The sequence below is a fragment of the Agrilus planipennis genome, unplaced genomic scaffold (assembly GCF_000699045.2).
Source record: "Agrilus planipennis isolate EAB-ADULT unplaced genomic scaffold, Apla_2.0 scaffold32, whole genome shotgun sequence".
Lineage (NCBI taxonomy): Eukaryota > Metazoa > Arthropoda > Insecta > Coleoptera > Buprestidae > Agrilus > Agrilus planipennis.
Genome location: NW_020439506.1, coordinates 763332 through 787849, shown reverse-complemented (window position 1 = coordinate 787849; position 24518 = coordinate 763332). Strand labels below are relative to the sequence as shown.

The window sequence follows — 24518 nt, the reverse complement described above, 5'->3', positions numbered from 1 at the left end:
AAGCATTTGAATAGGATCATGTTAATGTTATCTATTTGTTTTCCGTATTATCAGTGTATTTCTAAAGGTTTTGCCAACACTCACTTTGTATGATGACGTTTACATTAATGGTGTAATGGTAGTTGTTTTGTATGAAACACCTACTTGTAATTAGTTTCCATTTATACTATAAGTAGTAAAATTGAAGTTCCATTTTTCATTAAAAAAAAAACGATTTGTTTCTAGAATCCTTGAAGGTATTCTCCAGATTTAAGTTCAAAATTACGACAAACTACCCAGGAAAAATCCTTCCATTTTAGTATCAAACGTTTTCTATACCTACAGCTCTCCGTACTATAAAAAGAGAAAAGGAACCCTTATAGGATTTCTTTGCTCTTTGTCGTTCTGTCTGTCTATCTGTCAAGATCCTTATCCTCAGGAACGTGTAAAATTTTCACGCAATCAAAAAATACTGCCGTATATGACGCATATTTTGACACACACAAAAGGGAATCAAAAGCTGTAGGGTGCTTTCCACTGATCTAGAATCATGAAAGGACCCTGCTAGATCCTTATGGAAACTCTGTCAAACTCTTTGAAACTTTGGATTATAGTAGTTCTTGACTAAAAGTCATAATATACCTTAAGTAATAAAACTCATTTTTGTGAGGTATGGTCCCTTAAAGTTACATTTTTCCGTAAGGACATCCAAGGTACAACTATACACTATACCTATTATACGTATTGAATACGTTCAAGTATTTATGCATATGTTGATGTATTATACCAATGTATATTACATATTATGGATGCGTCATAGTTTCGCATCAGGAATGATAATGCACTATGCAAAAGTGTAGTACACCTAAACGTCATAGTAAACTTATGGGGAAACAATGTTGGTGTACTCAGAAGTGTAATTAGACATCAAAACAGGATTTGTTGTTTACAGTTGTAGGTATACACTACACTTTTTTTTGCGTCGTATAAACTACAGCGGCGAAAAAAAAGAGGTTAGAAGCGTTCGAAATGTGGTGTTACCGGCTAATGATGAGGATACCGTGTATGGAGAAGCTTAGGAATGAAGAGGTATTAGAAAGAATAGAAGAACAGAGGACTCTATGGAAGTCAATAAGAAATAGGCGAGATAGGTTGGTAGGATAGCTTCTCAGGCATGAAGGTCTAGTCAGAGACATATTAGAGGCAGAAATAGGGGTTAAGAAGATTGGATTACTGTTCGCAAACAGTTAAGTATGTGAGATGTCCTAGTTTTAGGAAATGCGAAGATTAGCTCAGGATAGGAAGGAGTGGGGTGCGTGTCCATCTAGTCTTAGGACTGACGCCCTTATGATGATGATAAACTATTGATTCTATGTTGGTATCTAATTACACCTCTGACTACATCAATGTTCATTCTCCATTTTCTAAGAGATTTCCAGGGGGGGCAGCTGCTCTACCCTGTGCCCCCCTGGGTACGCCAACGATCTCTACCCCTCCTAACTTCCGTTTCTGCCTCTAAGAGACCATATTTCAAAAAGATGAGTTTTTACGACTTAGCGTCCATTAAGACGTTTGAATGAACCGCCAGAATCCCAATTTTCAGAGTTTGACAGAGGGCCATTTTTCGTAAGGTTGTAGCGGGGCCTATTGGCAAAGCAATGTTTTGTAGCACAAATAAAGGAAAAAATCCGAAAACCATAAATATGTAGTTACATCACAGAAAAAATAATTTTTTAATTGTAATATTGTAATTATACGTTTGGGACACCGATTTTGGGATGATACTTGAAACATAGTCAGAAAAAGTGGGAAATGTCTTCGACTTGATTTTCGTGACGTACAAACTGATCGATTGGTTTTTGTTTAGTAATACGCTGGTCTTGTTACTTTTGGCACATTCTGTATATACATGTGTTTTATATGTGTTCCATGAAAAAACAGTTTCTTTAAATTAAAAAAAAGTACTTACCCGTTTAAGTTGTTCTCCTTATAATTATTTTTCTCTGAAATAGTAAAGTATGTAAATAATTCAAAAATCCTAACAATAAAATATACATTACATAGTGATTATTAATCATTAATACGCATATATAATAATTAATAATAATAATTAAAATAATAGAATAAATCTCACTTGTGGGGCAGCAGTTTTCCGTTCGTAAAGTGTAAAGACAAACACAGATTAACAATAACAATGCAGTCGTAATTCCACATGCAAAAATTAATACCGTATTGATGCGAAACGGTTCTGAAAAGTATGGCAATTTTAGAGAAATCAATGAAATATCACCAGTTCGTTTAAATACACTTACCATTAACAAAAAGTTTGACAGTATGCCTGTCTTTTCCCCGATCATTTTCTGCCATTAAGTGATAAGCTCGTGAATCTGTTGCATCCGCGTCTTGGATGTGTAAAACAGAAATATAACAGTCTTCTCGAAGATCCTGAATTAATTCGTCCGCTTTATATTTCCCTGCATCAAAAGCAACGTAAGAACAGAACAGACCAGTGCGTTTAAGTAGTCCAAAAATGAAACAACGAAAAAGTTGTTCCATTAACAAAAAGTAAGTCTGCATATGAAGTTGGATTAGGTTAGGTTGGATAGGTCAGTGTTAAAGCCTGGTAGGCGTAGCAATTTTTTTTTATATAACACTTTTAAGTCGCTTTAACTTCTAAGTCATGTAGTCCAGTCGGTTGAGAATTTTATCGACATACGAGGGCGGTTCAATAAGTACCCGTGTTAGAAATGAAGACACCTTTTTTTAAAAATTTTCAGATTTAAAAATGAAATGTCCAGNACTTCTCCCAACGACCCTGCCATTTTTTTACCCCTCCAAAAAATAAGATTTGTCGAACTCTCCAAAATCCCCCCTGTCTCGACGATGATTTCCTCGTTTGAGCTAAATTTCTTTCTCGCTCGTCATTTCTTCATGGTAGGGAACAAGACGAAGTCACAGGGAGTCAAATCGAGTGAGTACGGGGTGTGCGGCAGCAAATTCATAACGTAATTGATGCAGTTTGGCGGCAGTAACTCCTGATGAATGTGCCGGTGCGTTATCGTGTTGAAAACGCACCTTCTTACTGTAGTATTGTCCAGTGATCGTTCTTCCTTTTCCTAAAAAATCCGTAAAATAATTTCCTCGGTAACAACGTTTGCCAGGCTTCCTGGTCGCTCCTATCAAAAACGGATCTTTGCCCACGTTTAAATTCGTTGAAGCAATATCTAACTGTGGTCGTAGATGGCAAAATATCTCCATAAACAGTATCCAACTTTGTTTTCATCTCCTCGCATTTTTTCCCATCCGAAAACAAAAAGCGAGTTACCGAACGATACTGCTCTTTTTCCATCTTAGCGATAAATAACGAAACACGTCTCAGTCGAATGGCTGCCTAATCAAACTAACCTATCAATCAGTCTCAAATTCGTTTTGGCGTGGTTTGATAAATGGCAGCACACGATGACAACATCCTCTGTCTTTAAACACGGGTACTTATTGAACCGCCTCGTATATTTCTTACCAGACGGGAGTTGTTCCTCGTTGTAGCTGGAGAAAAGAATTCCTGTATATTTTTAAACTTTGAAAAGTGTGCGTTAACAAATGGGGGAGGTCCAAATTTGGCAAAAACCTCGTTTTTAGACCTAGAAGACAAGGTACGCTTTTTAGAAAGAAAAGTTTCAAATAAAAATTGTAGAGAAATTAAAAACCTTTACTTTGAGCCGCGATCTGATTAATTTTGTCAATTAGTTATTACAGAAATCCTAAAAAACTGTAAAAAATGCCATATCTTGCATATTGATTGTTTATTACAAAAATGACCTTTTTAATGATTTTGTGACATTAAATTGGTCAATTTGTTAGTGAGATATTGTTAATTGTTTATCCCAACAGCCACGAACAATTACTGTCATAACTTTTTTTCGGGCAAACATTTTCAGTTACACATATCTCTTCGTAAAGGCTCAGATCTTCATTTTCCGTCAGGGGCAAATGAAAAAATTCATTTTTAACCCCTTATTTATTGCTGCAAAGAAGGGTGTCATTTTTATTTATAAACAATTAGAGCTGGAGTGATTTATACGCAACGTACGGATTTTTAACTGAAGCATATGAAAAGGTAGCTTCCAAGTAAACATTAAAAGAGCAAAACGAATCTTCCGCGACCAACAGGAACCGAATTTACATTTTTCGATTTCAAATTTAAAAACCATCATTTCAATGTGATAAAATCATTAAAAAGCTAATTTTTACAATAAACAATCTTTAACCAAGGAATGGCAATGTTTTTAAGACTTTTTGGGATTTCTACAATAAATAATTAATTGACAAAATTAATCGGACTGCAGCTCAAATTAAAGGTTTTTAATTTCTCTACAATGTTTATTTAAAACTTTTCTTTCTAGGAAGCATACCTTGCCTTCTATGTCCAAAAACCGGGTTTTTGCCAACTTTGGACCTCCCGCATTTGTTAACGCACACTTTTTCGAAGTTTAAAGATATACAGGGATGCTTAACTTTCACCGCCTACAACAAGGAACAATTCCCGTCCGATAAAAAATTTACATCGGGAAAATTCTCTACCCACTGGACTATCGAGTACAGTTTTATATTGTTTTGGGTTATTCATATTCTCACTAAATGATGCAGCAACACTATGTGTCCTTCTTTGTGCACTCAGTCCAGAGCAGTCATTGATAATGTGTTCAACTGATTCGAAGCTGTTCATATTACAAGTGTACATGAGTTAGATTGGAGTGGCCTATTCGAGTGGTCATTGTGTGATTACCTCCTCTCTACGTTTGAGATTTGAATTTGGAAATTTTTCGAAGACACCTAATCCGTTGTAATTTTTTGGGAGAATTTTCTAACCAGATGCTGTTCAATTTCTCAATGACATTTTTCTTAATTTTTCGTCTAGCCTCTGGTTTGGTTAGCGCCTTTTTTGACAAGTTCGTCTGTTTTGTCGTTCCCATGGAAGCCAGAGTGAGATGGTATTAGACTTGTGTAACTCATGAACGAGTCGTTCACAAGAACCCAGCCGAGTGAAGTAGTTCAGCAATTGAAAGAATTATAGTTCAGTGGTTCACATCTTGTACAGTAGGACTCATGTATTTTCAACCTATTTCAACTCTCCTCCATTCCCATTTTGTGGCAGTCACAGACCAATCAGAAAAAACTGCGTAAATCTTTGCGCAGTAGTTACGCGACAATTTTGAATATAAAACGTATAATTTGCTTTTGCTTGAGAAGTGGAAAATGGGGACTTTGGGAAATTTGAAAATACATGAGTAAAATCAATTGAAAATAGATGGTATTGAAAAGACATGAGTTCAAAATACATGTATTAATACATTCTGAGAATTGAACTAAATGAACTACTGAACTAGACTAGTGATTTAGTTCACTTCATTGAGGAAGATTTATTGAACTACGTCAGTGAATTGAACTACAATTCCCAAGTCTAGATGGTATCCAAGCTAGAATATTTTTCAATTTCTTGGCCATCAGCTTCTATTAGTAGGTGGGCGATGTTTCTTATAATTTGATTGGTTTGTACAGGGTTCTGCAAGGCCTTAAGTGAGTGAGTTGGTCAGAATTATAAGAAATTTTATATTTTGTGATTGAAAAGACATGAGTTCAAAATACATGTATTAATACATTATGAGAATTGAACTAAATGAACTACTGAACTAGACTAGTGATTTAGTTCACTTCATTGAAGAAGATTTATTGAACTACGTCAGTGAATTGAACTACAATTCCCAAGTCTAGATGGTATCCAAGCTAGAATATTTTTCAATTTTTAGCTTTCTCGACGGGAAAATCCAAACATTAATTCATCTGAGAATCAGTCTAGAAATGTGTACCTACAGGCAATAAACCTTGTGTGTCAACCATTACCCTGGAAAATACACGTACATTATCCGAAAAGGTGGGCTGTTCCTTATGCTTATTTTAGAATAAAATTTTAGACAGAACTTTTTCAGAACTTGGACATAACAGCACAATAATTCAGAACTTCTTAATTCGCAATATTTAAAACTTTTATATTTAGTTGTTTAATTTAATCTGTTTCTGGACAATACCACAAGTCGCGCTGTAAACGCCATCTGCAGTACGATGCTACATACTAGGATTACGTATGCTCCAACAAGGTCCATTTAAATCGTACAGATGGCGTTTACCGCGCCACTTGTTATATTTTCTAAAACGCGCTATTAAGGCAGCAGATGAAAGTTGGTCTGTGTTCTGTAGGAGCTGTCTACGACGCGCTGATGAGATCCAAAAAGATCAAAATCGTGATCCGCGTCTGGCAGTTTCGACAGAATACAGACCACTTCGAATTATTTTTTTAGTCTGTTTTTGTTATTTGTTTTCGAAGATCGAGTGTTGGTGGAAGATTAATGTTTTCTCAACTCCAGCATTAACAGTCAGATTAATTATCGTTGGGCTACTCTATATATAAAGTTGGATAAAGGGTGTGGATAGGTTACATAAGGTTAGATTAAGTTAGGTTAGGTTTAGTTATTAAGTTAGGTACCGACCAATTTGTGATCCGGCTTCTAACTGCAAGGAACCCCATTCCCAAGCCACAAATTTCGGCCTAGGATCTGAGCATATTATCAGACTTATATTGGCTGTATCACCCCTTTCGATTTCAATTTCGTTGAGGAGTAAAAATTTTAATATTTGTGGCGCTCCTAAAAGAAAACAGAAAGAAAACATTTCAATTTTTTGAACGTGATGATTACATCGATTTTACTAACCGACAACCTGAAGTACAACGGATTCACTTTGAACTTCTCTTTCCATTCCTCCTATAATGTTCACAGCTTTACAAACGTATTCTCCCTGATGATCGTACGTAACATTGGAAATGTGCAGCTTTGCTTCTCTCCCTTGCTCCCTGACGTAATTAGGTCGCGTTGGTAATCTTTGTAACCACTGATAAGTGGGAAGAGGATTCCCTTCGGCTATGCATTCGAAAGTTGCAGACGTGTAAAGGGGAGACGTTGTTAAACGATCCGGGCCAACGCTAAGAATCTTTGGAGGATCTAAAATGACGATCGATCTGACAAATGTTTCGAGATATTTGATATGAATGTGTATATACATTTGATACTAAGATTAAATCTTAAGGGTGGAGCCTCTCCTGCAGCGTTTCGGGCATGACATGTGTAAAGGCCGGAGTTTTGTCGAGTGACAGGACTGAATTTGAGTAATTCCTGAAGGCTAACCGGTTGCGACAAGCCTTCCTTTTTCCAAACTACGTTAGCCCGAGGATTAGCGTTCACTTGACAGCGAATTGCAACTGTGTCTATAAATTCCTCGATATCTGTTGCAGGGACGCCGATCAATCGCGTTTCTGGAACAACTGAAAAAAATGATGACGCCGGTGTATCAAATGAAGATGAATTACAGGATCTGTGTAAGTACTGCGTACTAAATTGCGATTTTAAATCTTTCTATAAAACGAGAAAAAAAGTTTGGCCAAGTTCAAGACCCATTAAACTTAGAGCAAAACCAGAAAAGAGAAATCTAGCATTTACATTACCATAATTCATTACAAACATTTTAGTTTTGTACTTACTATTGAGTTTTAATTAACATCTTTATTTGTTTACTATTACAATTACTTAATCCCACAGTGGTTTTCTCAAATGGAAGAATAAACATAGAAATAGATACCTACAATTTTGTATTTTTAAGTTTATTGTATTTTTTCATAGTGTGTGCTAACAATAATGAACTTTTGTGATAAACTAATTGTTGTGTATTCTATTGTTAAATAAATTATTAAATGATCTGTCATGTAAATTTGCTACTTGCAAAGAAATTTTGCTTGTAATTTTAAAATACGAACAGCAAATTATGAAAAATATAAACTCACAGTTGTCTAGCAATTTTTGTGCAATAAAATTGTTAGTTGGTCTAAGAAATTGCTATTAAACGAACAGCAAATAAAATCTTAACTAAAATCGTATAGAGAAAGTTGGAGAGAATGGCGGAAGTTTCGTTGAATCCAAAATTACGTATTTTAATATTTCTAAAGGCAAAAACATATTTTGAAGTTAAAAAATCGCTTAACAGTTATATTTACTTCTCCACTCAACATGTAAACTGTAATCCTTTAGAATTCCTTCCACTTTTCCCCTTACGATTTCACAGTTGGGGATAAATGATAAATGGTAGATACTTTTAGTACATTCGAGGTAATAAAAAAATTTGTGAAAACATTCCAGGGTTTTTATTCATTTATGTTGTTAGGAATGCTTTACAACTGTTGCAGACAGATTCCGCCCAACTCATTTTTTCTGAATCATGGACAAAAGCGGACCTGGACAAAGAGAGACCAGAACAAAAGCGGAACTAAACGTATGGCAGGTATCAACTTGATTACAATTGATTTAGTTTCAACGTATTCACTCGTATCGTAACCTTCAGCACTTTAGCTGAATAGTTATGGTAAGAAGTGAGTTTTGTCATGGTGACATCTTTCGAGACATTTACCTGTATTTTTTTTTAAATTATAATCCCGCTTTTGTCCAATTATATTGGCATACTTAAACGTAATGGACCTCGCTAGATCCATACGGAAAGTGGCTCTCTGTTATACTCTTGATACTAAGATTAAATTGGATTCTTGTACTTGTCGTCGTGTAGATCGAACGTCTCAAAATGGACGCTAAGTCATAGAGTCATCTTTACGAAATATGTTCACTTAGATAAGATTACTTAAAGTTGCATTTTTCTGTATGTATAAGGACTTCCAAAGTACAACTATACCTATTATTTATCTATTATACGGATTAAATACGTTAAAGTACCTATATATGCATATTAGGGTGACTTAAAAAACGAACAAACGTAAATTTGTTAGTTTATCATCTTTTAAGAGCTGTTCGAAAGGACATTTCAAAAAAAATTTTTAAGGTCGATCAAAATCGTCGAAAACCGATTTTTTAATTTTTTTTCTTCTTCTTTCACTGTTTCTTACAATAAAAATTATAAAGATCCTTCAAGTCGATATTTTGATATCTAAAGGTTGCTTAATATTTTTTTAAATTTCCACGTAGAGTACTTTAGATGTTTTCGAGCGACATATGAAGACGAATATTAACCTTTTTATTTTTTTTTTCACTAATATCGTTTCTAATTTTTTTTTGCGTTTCTCTTGCCTTATTTTTATTCTTTCAAATGTCAACTTCAAAACAAAAAATCAAAATATCGACGAAATTTTCAGGATCTTTATCATTTTTATTGTTGGAAATAGTGAAACAACGAGAAAAAAAAGAAAATAAAAAAATCAATCTTCGACCATTTTGGATTTTTTTAAAAATTTTCAGATTTAAAAATGAAATGTCCAGCTGGAGGGGGCTCTTAAAACAAGATAATCTTACATATGTTCATAGGAGACTCTAAAAGAAAAATTCTTTGTTTTTTTGGGTCACTCTATTGCATTTTTATGTATTATACCAATATTATGTATTGCATATTATGGCTGTGACAAGGTTTCGGACCAGGGATGGTAATACGCTCTGCAAAACTGTAGCACACCTCAACGTCACAGTGTACTTAAGGGAAATGAAAGTTGCTTGTTTATAGTTGTATGCAGCGCTAATAATTAATGTTTATATTAATGCAAAATACATAGGTATAATACTCAACGTATGCATACATTCTTGAGCGTATAATTGCACATTGGAAGTCTTTACAGAACAATGCAACTTTTAACTCAAAACGATGAGCTTTTACGACTTTGAGACTTTTGATATAGACGTCGAGAACTATCAGAAGCCAAAGTTTCAACGAGTTTGACAGAGAGTCATTTCCCGTAGAAATCTAGCGGGGTCCTCTAATAGTAGAAAGCTTTGATTTCGCTTTTATCTCGTCCTCCTCAATATTTATTTGGCAGAAAATGAGGGGAGGGAGGACAGCTAGATCCACTAGTTTTCACCCTGACTCTTCTTTGGAGGGGGGGGGCTTCGGTTGTTAATTTATAGTTATGCTTTCCTTCAAATAACATTAACTGTTCTTGTTTTCTATTTCACTACTTAGTTTATTTTGCAGCTACTAAAAACGTGTAAAATACCACAAATGGCGCGGTAAACTCCATTTGTATTACAATGCTACATTTAGTGGAATTCANTCTAATTTTTTTTTGCGTTTCTCTTGCCTTATTTTTATTCTTTCAAATGTCAACTTCAAAACAAAAAATCAAAATATCGACGAAATTTTCAGGATCTTTATCATTTTTATTGTTGGAAATAGTGAAACAACGAGAAAAAAAAGAAAATAAAAAAATCAATCTTCGACCATTTTGGATTTTTTTAAAAATTTTCAGATTTAAAAATGAAATGTCCAGCTGGAGGGGGCTCTTAAAACAAGATAATCTTACATATGTTCATAGGAGACTCTAAAAGAAAAATTCTTTGTTTTTTTGGGTCACTCTATTGCATTTTTATGTATTATACCAATATTATGTATTGCATATTATGGCTGCGACAAGGTTTCGGACCAGGGATGGTAATACGCTCTGCAAAACTGTAGCACACCTCAACGTCACAGTGTACTTAAGGGAAATGAAAGTTGCTTGTTTATAGTTGTATGCAGCGCTAATAATTAATGTTTATATTAATGCAAAATACATAGGTATAATACTCAACGTATGCATACATTCTTGAGCGTATAATTGCACATTGGAAGTCTTTACAGAACAATGCAACTTTTAACTCAAAACGATGAGCTTTTACGACTTTGAGACTTTTGATATAGACGTCGAGAACTATCAGAAGCCAAAGTTTCAACGAGTTTGACAGAGAGTCATTTCCCGTAGAAATCTAGCGGGGTCCTCTAATAGTAGAAAGCTTTGATTTCGCTTTTATCTCGTCCTCCTCAATATTTATTTGGCAGAAAATGAGGGGAGGGAGGACAGCTAGATCCACTAGTTTTCACCCTGACTCTTCTTTGGAGGGGGGGGGCTTCGGTTGTTAATTTATAGTTATGCTTTCCTTCAAATAACATTAACTGTTCTTGTTTTCTATTTCACTACTTAGTTTATTTTGCAGCTACTAAAAACGTGTAAAATACCACAAATGGCGCGGTAAACTCCATTTGTATTACAATGCTACATTTAGTGGAATTCATTATGCTCAACTATTTAAATGGACCTTGTTGAGCATAATGAATTGCACTAAATGTAGCATTGTACTACAGATGGCGCTTACCGCGCCATTTGTGGTATTTTATAAAACGCACTGCTGACAGCAGGTAAAGGTTGGTCTGTGTTCTGTCGAAACTGTCTGCGACGCGCTCATGAGATCCAAAAAGATCGAAATCGCGATCCGCGTCTGGCAGTTTCGGCAGAATATTGACCACTTCGAATTTGTTTATTCGATACTGAAAACGTGTTTGACTATTGATCATTTTGTACAACCATTATTAGTGTTAATGCCGGACAAAGTGTAATAAAAAGTGAGCAATGTTGCGCCAATCACGTATAACCTTTAGGATTTTATTTTGCTGTTCGTAGTGAGATTACTGAATTCTAACCATTTTCGTAGCAGTTACTGCTCGTTCAATTTAGAACTATTAAATGTGCTTTAGTGTCGATTATTTTTCGGATATTTCGCTGCTGATCGTTTAAAGTAAAGCTTTAAAAAATAAAACAGGTGCAACTCAGTACACGTGAAAGAAGTGAAACTTCTTTGGCGATCTCTATACCTTTATAAGGAATAAGTAATCATTGGTGAAAGAGAGAGTACGAGAATTTTCAGGATTTATGTTTTCCTGCATATTTTATTTTTAAGTGCTTAAAAAACCGTAAACTATCAATAACTACAAGGAATTAGAATTAATACCTAATAATACTAACTCTTAAATAAATATTATACTTCGTTTAGTTGTAGCGATGTGACTTTTAACTTGACGGGCGCAAAGTAGAAAAGAACAGCACTAGGCCAGAAAAGGAAGGAGACAACTCTCGGCCAAATTCTCAACTGGTGTGGAGCGTATAATTCGTACAGTACTGCACGGAAAAATTGACCATTTTATCCACTAAAATTGCATTGCTTGAATGTGCTGTTATTGGTACCAATTACTACTGAATACATCAACGAGATGTTTATTTATATTTGAAGACATATTAAAGGTTTTAAACCTTGCTTTCGACACGCACTACTTTTCATGATTGAACAATTTTTTTTGGCAAGTACTGTACGAAAAAGTATGTTTAATGTACAAGCGTCGAGGGTATAATGTGCTTTTTTCTCCCTACCTCCAATTTTGCCAGTGAGCATTCAAGACATTGGATGGGGCACATCGCTAGAGACAGTAAACGAAGTATAATTGTTGTTAAATAAACATTTACTGCAATACACTTACTGCAATATAACTGCACAGATATAACCAAAACTTTAATTTAGCACTATAGTAAAGTGAATATACAGTATACAATAATATATGAGATGTCAGTCACTGACAGCTGACTGTAATACCGATATGCGCATGTGCGCCATTCTATTCTCATAGCACATCGCGTCGCGAGACGAAACGTTGCAAAACGTGTCGTTTCATGGCCTTGAGATTTTACTCCTATCGAGCCCAAAGAAGTTTCACTTCAACTACGTATATAGTATGTTATTACGTACACATAACATTTAGTCGAACTTCAGTACTTGCGGATTTGGAAGGATAAGATTCATGGTATGCGACGCATTTCAGCAAACGTCCATGACTGTCTTTCGTGATAGCAAGTTCTAAAAGTGATGTTGCCATCCAAGTCTTCGGATTGTCTAATTCTGTCGAGTTGGTTTGTTTACGAGGTGACCTAATTTCATCGAGGTCTAAAAAGGAGACATCATACAGCTAGTGTGTTAGGTATATGCATGTAAGTATGTATATATTGTACATACGTGGACACAATAAGTAACTTTGTGCTAGACGGTAAAGGGTTCGTTTAACTTAAAGCTGTTAAACTTACTTACCCAAAAGCCATTTTAGAACCGGCGGAGGATTCCCATAGTTAGATATACACTTAACGGTTGCAATTTCACCCTGCATTACCGTTAAATTTTGTCCAGGCAAAATTTGAGACGTGTTAAATTCAATTTTAGGCATTTGAGGAGGAACTGCAATATTCAAAAAACATCCTTATCTATCTTATGATAATAATAATAGAGGTACATATAGTGACAAAAAAAATAATAGGTATCCATAACTTAATGGTATCTGCCGTTATCACCTGGTGAAACATGATTCAAGATTAAAATCAAAAATTAAATCAAACAATTTGAGAATTAAAATAATTCGAATAAAATAATTCGAAGTTGTCTGTGTTCTGTCGAAACTGCCAGACGCGGATCGCAATTTCGATCTTTTTGGATCTCATCAGCGCGTCGCAGGCAGCTCCAATAGAACACAGACCAACTTTTACCTGCTGTCTTAACAGTGCGTTTTAGAAAATACCACAAATGGCGCGGTAAACGCCATCTGTAGTACGATGCTACATTTTAGGATTACGTATGCTCCAACAAGGTCCATTTAAATNTACTTAAAGTTGCATTTTTCTGTATGTATAAGGACTTCCAAAGTACAACTATACCTATTATTTATCTATTATACGGATTAAATACGTTAAAGTACCTATATATGCATATTAGGGTGACTTAAAAAACGAACAAACGTAAATTTGTTAGTTTATCATCTTTTAAGAGCTGTTCGAAAGGACATTTCAAAAAAAATTTTTAAGGTCGATCAAAATCGTCGAAAACCGATTTTTTAATTTTTTTTCTTCTTCTTTCACTGTTTCTTACAATAAAAATTATAAAGATCCTTAAAATTTCTAGTCGATATTTTGATATCTAAAGGTTGCTTAATATTTTTTTAAATTTCCACGTAGAGTACTTTAGATGTTTTCGAGCGACATATGAAGACGAATATTAACCTTTTTATTTTTTTTTTCACTAATATCGTTTCTAATTTTTTTTTGCGTTTCTCTTGCCTTATTTTTATTCTTTCAAATGTCAACTTCAAAACAAAAAATCAAAATATCGACGAAATTTTCAGGATCTTTATCATTTTTATTGTTGGAAATAGTGAAACAACGAGAAAAAAAAGAAAATAAAAAAATCAATCTTCGACCATTTTGGATTTTTTTAAAAATTTTCAGATTTAAAAATGAAATGTCCAGCTGGAGGGGGCTCTTAAAACAAGATAATCTTACATATGTTCATAGGAGACTCTAAAAGAAAAATTCTTTGTTTTTTTGGGTCACTCTATTGCATTTTTATGTATTATACCAATATTATGTATTGCATATTATGGCTGCGACAAGGTTTCGGACCAGGGATGGTAATACGCTCTGCAAAACTGTAGCACACCTCAACGTCACAGTGTACTTAAGGGAAATGAAAGTTGCTTGTTTATAGTTGTATGCAGCGCTAATAATTAATGTTTATATTAATGCAAAATACATAGGTATAATACTCAACGTATGCATACATTCTTGAGCGTATAATTGCACATTGGAAGTCTTTACAGAACAATGCAACTTTTAACTCAAAACGATGAGCTTTTACGACTTTGAGACTTTTGATATAGACGTCGAGAACTATCAGAAGCCAAAGTTTCAACGAGTTTGACAGAGAGTCATTTCCCGTAGAAATCTAGCGGGGTCCTCTAATAGTAGAAAGCTTTGATTTCGCTTTTATCTCGTCCTCCTCAATATTTATTTGGCAGAAAATGAGGGGAGGGAGGACAGCTAGATCCACTAGTTTTCACCCTGACTCTTCTTTGGAGGGGGGGGGCTTCGGTTGTTAATTTATAGTTATGCTTTCCTTCAAATAACATTAACTGTTCTTGTTTTCTATTTCACTACTTAGTTTATTTTGCAGCTACTAAAAACGTGTAAAATACCACAAATGGCGCGGTAAACTCCATTTGTATTACAATGCTACATTTAGTGGAATTCATTATGCTCAACTATTTAAATGGACCTTGTTGAGCATAATGAATTGCACTAAATGTAGCATTGTACTACAGATGGCGCTTACCGCGCCATTTGTGGTATTTTATAAAACGCACTGCTGACAGCAGGTAAAGGTTGGTCTGTGTTCTGTCGAAACTGTCTGCGACGCGCTCATGAGATCCAAAAAGATCGAAATCGCGATCCGCGTCTGGCAGTTTCGGCAGAATATTGACCACTTCGAATTTGTTTATTCGATACTGAAAACGTGTTTGACTATTGATCATTTTGTACAACCATTATTAGTGTTAATGCCGGACAAAGTGTAATAAAAAGTGAGCAATGTTGCGCCAATCACGTATAACCTTTAGGATTTTATTTTGCTGTTCGTAGTGAGATTACTGAATTCTAACCATTTTCGTAGCAGTTACTGCTCGTTCAATTTAGAACTATTAAATGTGCTTTAGTGTCGATTATTTTTCGGATATTTCGCTGCTGATCGTTTAAAGTAAAGCTTTAAAAAATAAAACAGGTGCAACTCAGTACACGTGAAAGAAGTGAAACTTCTTTGGCGATCTCTATACCTTTATAAGGAATAAGTAATCATTGGTGAAAGAGAGAGTACGAGAATTTTCAGGATTTATGTTTTCCTGCATAGTTTATTTTTAGTCCACCTAAGGAGTATATTTTTAATACGTTTTTATGTAATTCAATAACAAAAAAAAGGTTAAATTTTTTTCGCTTCCGTTCATATTTCCAAGTGCTTAAAAAACCATAAACTATCAATAACTACAAGGAATTAGAATTAATACCTAATAATACTAACTCTTAAATAAATATTATACTTCGTTTAGTTGTAGCGATGTGACTTTTAACTTGACGGGCGCAAAGTAGAAAAGAACAGCACTAGGCCAGAAAAGGAAGGAGACAACTCTCGGCCAAATTCTCAACTGGTGTGGAGCGTATAATTCGTACAGTACTGCACGGAAAAACTAACCATTTTATCCACTAAAATTGCATTGCTTGAATGTGCTGTTATTGGTACCAATTACTACTGAATATATCAACGAGATGTGTATTTATATTTGAAGACATATTAAAGGTTTTAAAACCTTGCTTTCGACACGCACTACTTTTCATGATTGAACAATTTTTTTGGCAAGTACTGTACGAAAAAGTATGTTTAATGTACAAGCGTCGAGGGTATAATGTACTTTTTTCTCCCTACCTCCAATTTTGCCAGTGCGCATTCAAGACATTGGAAGGGGCACATCGCTAGAGACAGTAAACGAAGTATAATTGTTGTTAAATAAACATTTACTGCAATACACTTACTGCAATATAACTGCACAGATATAACTAAAACATTAATTTAGCACTATAGTAAAGTGAATATACAGTATACAATAATATATGAGATGTCAGTCACTGACAGCTGACTGTAATACCGATATGCGCATGTGCGCCATTCTATTCTCATAGCACATCGCGTCGCGAGACGAAACGTTGCAAAACGTGTCGTTTCATGGCCTTGAGATTTTACTGCCATCGAGCCTAAAGAAGTTTCACTTCAACTACGTAATATAGTATGTTTTTACGTACACATAACATTTAGTCGAACTTCAGTACTTGCGGATTTGGAAGGATAAGATTCATGGTATGCGACGCATTTCAGCAAACGTCCATGACTGTCTTTCGTGATAGCAAGTTCTAAAAGTGATGTTGCCATCCAAGTCTTCGGATTGTCTAATTCTGTCGAGTTGGTTTGTTTACGAGGTGACCTAATTTCATCGAGGTCTAAAAAGGAGACATCATACAGCTAGTGTGTTAGGTATATGCATGTAAGTATGTATATATTGTACATACGTGGATACAATAAGTAACTTTGTGCTAGACGGTAAAGGGTTCGTTTAACTTAAAGCTGTTAAACTTACTTACCCAAAAGCCATTTTAGAACCGGCGGAGGATTCCCATAGTTAGATATACACTTAACGGTTGCAATTTCACCCTGCATTACCGTTAAATTTTGTCCAGGCAAAATTTGAGACGTGTTAAATTCAATTTTAGGCATTTGAGGAGGAACTGCAATATTCAAAAAACATCCTTATCTATCTTATGCTGTGACAAGGTTTCGGACCAGGGATGGTAATACGCTCTGCAAAACTGTAGCACACCTCAACGTCACAGTGTACTTAAGGGAAATGAAAGTTGCTTGTTTATAGTTGTATGCAGCGCTAATAATTAATGTTTATATTAATGCAAAATACATAGGTATAATACTCAACGTATGCATACATTCTTGAGCGTATAATTGCACATTGGAAGTCTTTACAGAACAATGCAACTTTTAACTCAAAACGATGAGCTTTTACGACTTTGAGACTTTTGATATAGACGTCGAGAACTATCAGAAGCCAAAGTTTCAACGAGTTTGACAGAGAGTCATTTCCCGTAGAAATCTAGCGGGGTCCTCTAATAGTAGAAAGCTTTGATTTCGCTTTTATCTCGTCCTCCTCAATATTTATTTGGCAGAAAATGAGGGGAGGGAGGACAGCTAGATCCACTAGTTTTCACCCTGACTCTTCTTTGGAGGGGGGGGGCTTCGGTTGTTAATTTATAGTTATGCTTTCCTTCAAATAACATTAACTGTTCTTGTTTTCTATTTCACTACTTAGTTTATTTTGCAGCTACTAAAAACGTGTAAAATACCACAAATGGCGCGGTAAACTCCATTTGTATTACAATGCTACATTTAGTGGAATTCATTATGCTCAACTATTTAAATGGACCTTGTTGAGCATAATGAATTGCACTAAATGTAGCATTGTACTANACCCTTCTCGAATTATTATTGCAATAAAAACCAACACTGAATTCTTTTTTGTCACAACCAATTTTTTAATTTAATGAAACATTAAATAAATTTGCTTAGTTGCGGTAACAAAATAAAAATGAGAATTTTAGACGAATTTTTGTAGGCTTTCCAATACATTGAAGTGAATTAATTTTTGAATTAAGTTTTACCACTACAGATAACCTCAAATTATAGAGGAAAAATTGATACTACTGTCACGTTCTCGCCGGGAATCGAGCCCGGGTCTCTGGTTTTACGCACCATAGCTTTATCACTAAGCTAGAAGAGATTAATTTGAGGTTATGTGTAATCTGTAGTGGTAAAAATTAATAGAAAAAACATTTTGGCAGTGTTACAGTGAAAAATAGTAGCAGTGTATACCGATATGTTGCAAGGTTCTTTTTCAATTTTAACGCAGTGAAAACTTTTCTAAAAAAACTTGGTTTGTGTAACTATCATAAATCAGAAAACGTTTATTTCAGCTGGGGTTAGTACAAATTTCGCCCGAAATGTTCTAATGACCTTATAGGTAAATTCTGACCGGAAAATTTTTATTGCTATATGTAAATTCCGTTCGATATACCTATTATGTACGTATACCCTACAAGGTGTGCAAGTAGCAATTCGGCTCTGAAGTAGACTGCATCTAGGGCTGCCACCTTTTCAGGCTTTACATAAAGTATTTATCGACCAAAAGGTTAAAAAAAAAGTACTCAGCATAAAAATAAAGTACAATATTTTTTGTTTTTAAAAACATATTTTTTGTTACACCTAGCAGCTAGTAACAAATTGCTGTCGCTCTTAAATACATTAATAGCCTCTAAACATGGCAAACAAAAATCTAAGTAAACTAAAAGTTCATTTTTAATTAGTTTTAATGAAGCATTATTCCTGTTGTCCCGCCACTTTGCGTTCATAAAAGAGAATAATCTTTCAGTAAATGCTGAAGTGGTGGGAGCGGACAGCAAAAGTGACACTACTTTGAACAGATTTGGGAAATCAAGTTGTTCCGTAAATATAGCTTGCCATTTTTCTGTGCAATATTATTGATATAAAAGTACTCTGAATTTCGAATAATCGCTTACAAAATTACGATGTTTACTTAAGGTCTTAAATAAAGTATTTTTGCGTACTTTATGTGTCTTGTAAAGTATAACGTACGCACAGTCGAAATAGAGTACAATACTTTATAATAAAGTAGATACGGGTGGCAACCCTAACTGCATCGCTCGCTATTTTGAATATATGCCGCTTAGTGTTTGCTGTTTTCATAATATAAATTTGAGTAATTTAAAACCCATCATTTCGTCTGTATCAATTTTATAAGAGATGGATGTCGATGAGCAGCATTAACGCCTTTGCATTCTGTTTTCATATAAAAAAAAATTCTGCATAATCTAGTTGAAGTGAACATTCTCACAGTTAATCAACAGTTATTTGTTAGTTTTCGTGATGGAAATTTAAGTCTTCAGGACGATCCACATCCAGGTACAGTAGGTAATCTAACCTAACCTAATACCAAAGGTCATACACCATAAACGAACATTTTTTTAGTTCACCAACAGTAGATTAGTTAGCGGTCGTAAACCCTGAAAAAATTTGAAGATGAAGAACTTCAGGTTTTACTGCATGAATGTCCATGTCAATCTCAAAAAGACCTTGAAGATCAATTAGGAGCTATTAATAACTAAACTTTCGTTACAGGCAATGGGAAAGATACAGATAGAGGAAAAACCAAAACCGAAGAAGTGACATCTACATGATTTTGCTTTCTTGGTAGAGGAGAAAGAATTTCTTGTAAAAATCATTACGGACGATGAATAGTGGATTTTGTATGAGAATCTCAAAAGTATGGGTTGGTACTCAGACCAGACATCATCAATATCAATTACAAAACCGAATATTTATGCCAAGAAAGTTTTGCGTCTGGTAGGATTACAAAGGAGCTATTTACTTCAAGTTTTTGGAACCTGACGCAATTGTTACATGCGCAGTTGATCCAATTAACTGGTGGTCCGGAAGAAAAAGAACATTTACGGGCCAAGGAATACGGGAAGCGACTTTTTTGTAAGACAACGCTCGTCCACATACAATAAACCAACCCAGGAACCCATATTCTTCTTAGACTAAAATGCTATCCAGCATGCGGTATATTCTACAGGTTTAGCTTCCTTCGAGTGTCGCTTATTCATCAGTTGACATCATATTTAAAAAAAAAGAGATTCACGAAAGTTGAAAATATGCGAAAATAGCATGGTGACTATTATACTTCGAAATCATCAATGAAGGCATTCATCATCACATGATAATAAATGACAAAATAAAGGCGAATATTCGACTTATTAATCATTGTAACAAATATCTTTTTAATAAAGTTGAATTTGACCGAAAGCAGTCTAGTTTCTACTTGTGTAAATGGACGTAGATAGTAGGGACAAAGGGTAGTTTCCCTCTATCAATTAACCCCACCACTTGGAAAAGGTTCTGACGAGTCTCAATATCGGCACAAGATAAGATAGAAATTAAACACATTAAACCTATATAAACATACAAGGGCGGGCTGAAAAGTTCATAGGCTGACCCATATATGATTCTACTAGTATCAAATCCATATGATTTTTAGTTAGTCCTAACCTTCAAAAGATACATGTATAAATGTGACAACTGTTGCACTATTAGTATCTGAGTTATAGCATTTTTAGTGAAAGAATTTTTGTTGTTTGAAAAAGAAAGTGCTGTTTCATCAAGACAATGCACCGTGTCAAAAATCAATGAAAGCGATGGCAAAATTCCATGAATTGGGCTTCGAATTGCTTCCGCATCTACCGTACTATCCAGATCTGGCCCCCAGCGACTTTTTTCTGTTCTCAGACCTTAAAAGAATGCTCGCTGGACAGAAATTTCGTGCAGATGAAGAGGTAATCGAAGAAGTCAAGTAGTATCATAAAAATGGAATCGAAAAATTGTATGACCGCTATAATCGTTGTATCACCCTCGAAGGGAACTATATTGAATAAAAAATCAAATTCTGTCAAAAAACAAATTTTTTTCTGTGCTAGCCTACGAACTTTTCAGCCCGCCTGTTATAGTTATTGAAAATCTGCCCCACCCTACGAAAAATCCCTCGCTATACCCATTCCTACTGTACATACTCCCATAATGTATGGAACAAAACCATTATTCGACTTTCAAACTGTCACATTACATTTATCACCACCATTAAGTGTAGGTATTAGGCATATATTAAACGGAATTTAGGGATAGTAATAAAAATTGTTGACCCTGGACGTAATTTACGTTTTCGTTTCAGCTCAATCTACAACTCAAAACTTTATTGAAGCACTAACAAATTATCTTATTTTGTAGTATCAGTTACATCAAGTACTACTTGAAACAAACATTGATGTATTGTTACTAAAGTAGTGTCAGCTACCAAAACATTTGTTCAGTTTTCTATAGTTACAACAATTATCTTCATTTGTTCTCTGTAGTTTTTGAGATATTCAACAGTTTTTGAAAAAAAAATACGATTTCAGTTCTTTGATAATATCAAATGGCATTTAAACCATTAAGCTAAAAGGGTTGTAGTTTAGACAGTTCGTTTTAACATGAATTACCGTATCTTTTTTTCTATGGGCCAAATGTGTACATTATTCTGAGTCGGAAATATCGAAACCTACTTTTGACAATCTTAAAAGACGAATAACTTTTTCTTTATAAATGGAATTACGCATACTAAATGATAATTAATTTTTCAACGAACGGTATCATATCATCATTATCATCATCATAAAATCGTCAGTCAGACTGGTTGGACACGCATCTCCACTCTTTCCTATCCTGCGCTAATATTCGCATTTTCCTAAAACTAGATCAACCCATATCCTTAACTATTTGCGAACAGTAACCTAATCTAGGTTTACCTCTACTCCTCTTAACTCCCCTTTCTGCCTCTAATATGTCTGTGACTAGACTTTCATGCCTGAAAAGGTGTCCTACTAACCTATCTCGCCTATTTCCTCCCGATCTCCATAGAGTCCTCTGTTCTCATATTCTTTCTAATACCTCTTCATTTCTAAACTTCTCTATCCACGATATCCTCATCATCCGCATATAACACCACATTTCGAACGCTTCTAACCTTTTCTTTTCCGCCGCTCCCACTGTCCATGTTTCGCACCCGTACAGCGCCGTGATCCAAACATACACCTTTAACAACCTTTTTCCAATTTCTAAATTAACCCTTCGCGAACATAGAGGTGATTTTTTTTATTGAAGGCGATTCGACCCTGCGCTATCCTCTGCATTATATCCCTACTAATCCTTTCGTCCTGACTTCCTAGATACCTGAAATTGGTCACTTCTTCTAATTTTTCGTCTCCTATCTTTATATTCGCTCTTTCCCTACTTTTCCTTCCCTTGCATACCAATATTTTTGTTTTACTTTTATTTATTTTGATACAGTACTGTTTTGTCAACACCGCTTCCATTTTATTTAAAGCTATCTCTAGCTCCTCCTTGCTAGATGCTAATACTGCTATATCATCTGAAAATCTAACATACTAATCTTTTGCGCCTGTATGGATGAAAAAGTAGTGATGACAGTGTACATCCCTGTCTGACTCCTTTCCTAATATTTACTTCTCTATGTTGCAGCCCTAGCTCTATAACTGCATGCTGCTCTTTATACAAACTAAGTATCACTCTTCTATCTTTGTAGCTCAACCCTACATTTTTAAGTATTTATTTTAACATCTTGTTCCATTTAGCATTATCAAAAGCTTTTTCTAAATCTACAAATCCTATATATGCCTTCTTTCTTTTTTCTATCGTTTTCTCTATTGTTACTCGTAAAGATAGAATGGCCTCCTGCGTTCCTCTATTTCTTCTAAACCCAAAGTGATCTTCTCCTAGTAGTTTTTCCGCCCTTTTTTCCATCCTCCTCTGTACAATTCTAGTTAAGTTTTTGACGTATGGGAAGTTAAGGTAATTGTTCTAAATGTTTCACACCTATCCGCGCCTCTCTTGTTAGGTATGGTTACTATCACATTTCGTTTATAATCCTCTGGAACTTTCCCCGTCTCGTAAATGTGACTAACTAGTTTAAACATACGATCTCTATCCTCTTGTCCTGCATGTTTTAGAATTTCCCCTTGTATCCCATCTACACCTGACGCCTTTTTATTCTTTAAGTTTTTTAATGCTACATCGAACTCTTCTCTCATTATGGGATAACCTAGCTCATCTATCTCCACACTATATTCCTTCTCTAATATATTTGCAACTCATGGCCTGCGTATAGGTTCTCTAAATATCCAGGGTTTCCTACTTTTGTTTTGTTTAAGACCTAGTATATCTGTAGCTGCTGACTTTAGACACGTTTTAATGCAGTTCCATTCTGTCTCTATGTCCCTGTCATTCGTTTCTCCCGTCGCCTTTAGTAGTGCGTCTGTCCTTTTACCTAGCCTTTCACGCGTTTCGTTACATTTTAGCTTTTCTAAGTCAAGACGTCTCCTACCTTCCATCTTTTTCAGAATTTTCAATTTAAGATTGGTCTTCATAACTACTAAGTTATGATCGCTATCTATATCTGCTCCTGGATAACTCCTACAGTCCTTTTAAATCTTTACCTAACAAGTACGTAATATAACTGATATCTCTCTAAATCACCTGGCATCTTCCACGTATAGCGCCTCCTAACGTGATGGTTAAATAAAGTTTTCGCGACGGTTAAGTTATGCTTATCGCAAAATTCTATCAGCCTATCTCCCCTATCATTTCTATTGCCTAATCCAAAAGAACCTGCTATTGCACCCACTTTACCTTCACCTATTACTGCGTTGAAATCTCCTACAACTATTAGATTTTCGTGTCCATTCACTAGTCTATCATTTAATATGGGTCATTCCATTGTATTGTCTACTATAAGAAAGATTTCCCGAGAAAGGAAAAATAGTGTTATTTATCGTAGTGTTGTGAAGGTACATAACATTATTTTTACAAAGTTTATATTCCTCCATATAAATCATATATATATTTATACATATTGTCAAATTATATTAGATAGTCACAAGACGAGCATCCGTTAATCAAAATTTTTTAGAATTGCTGCAAAGTTTATTCTTATATGTATTTTAAATACATGGAAGTAATTCAAAAATTTCCAGTTATTTGCTACGGACAAGGAAAAAATAAAAGACTTGTACCGATTCCGCAAACTTAACCTTAACCCCGCATTTTTTGAAAAAAATGGAAAAAGAACGTTGCGCCATTAAAAAAACACCGTTCTATTTGAAATAAATGTAATTCGATCACTTAAAATCTCTGTAAAAACTGAAATGTACCTACATGGAGGAGCACCGTAATTTTTTTTTATAGAGAGCGTTTAGGTAAAAGGTGCTCGGTGTATGTGAATTTTCATCATAATTTAAACATAGAATGAAAGAGACAACACTTGTCTGGTGGCGTATCGTGTTAGCATAACATCAGTAATGAACACTAGAGGCGGTACTTATCAGGTACATCTACATTTTCAAAAGCGAGGATGCAAAATACATACAGCATAGCTGCACACAGCGTTTCCGAAGAGGCCACAATTTATGCAAATAAATTTATGAAAAATTTTTTAAACAAAGGCAAAGGATAAAACTGAAAATATTTCGTAAAGCAGAAATTATAGAGTATATGGGAATACATATAATAGGTTTTGAAGATATATTT

At 34.9% G+C, this 24518-nt stretch overlaps 1 protein-coding gene across 3 annotated transcripts in view; it reads right to left on the bottom strand.

Moving 5' to 3' along the window:
• LOC108735732 (peroxidasin) overlaps window positions 1-24518 on the bottom strand; it is a 128449-nt gene that overhangs the window by 23734 nt on the left and 80197 nt on the right. For 2 of the 3 annotated variants that reach the window (XM_025979215.1, XM_025979216.1), the window contains exons 1-8: window positions 12966-13087; window positions 12630-12824; window positions 7094-7354; window positions 6747-7034; window positions 6525-6680; window positions 2292-2453; window positions 2114-2227; window positions 1949-1982 (exon numbers count right to left, since the gene is read on the bottom strand). In XM_025979215.1, coding sequence (XP_025835000.1) covers window positions 1949-1982; window positions 2114-2227; window positions 2292-2453; window positions 6525-6680; window positions 6747-7034; window positions 7094-7354; window positions 12630-12824; window positions 12966-13041 — 1286 coding nt within the window. In that variant the 5' untranslated portion in view covers window positions 13042-13087. Of the gene's footprint in view, window positions 1-1948; window positions 1983-2113; window positions 2228-2291; window positions 2454-6524; window positions 6681-6746; window positions 7035-7093; window positions 7355-12629; window positions 12825-12965; window positions 13088-16546; window positions 16742-16882; window positions 17027-24518 lie in introns of those variants that run through there. The other variant, XM_025979217.1, reaches the window with a different exon arrangement.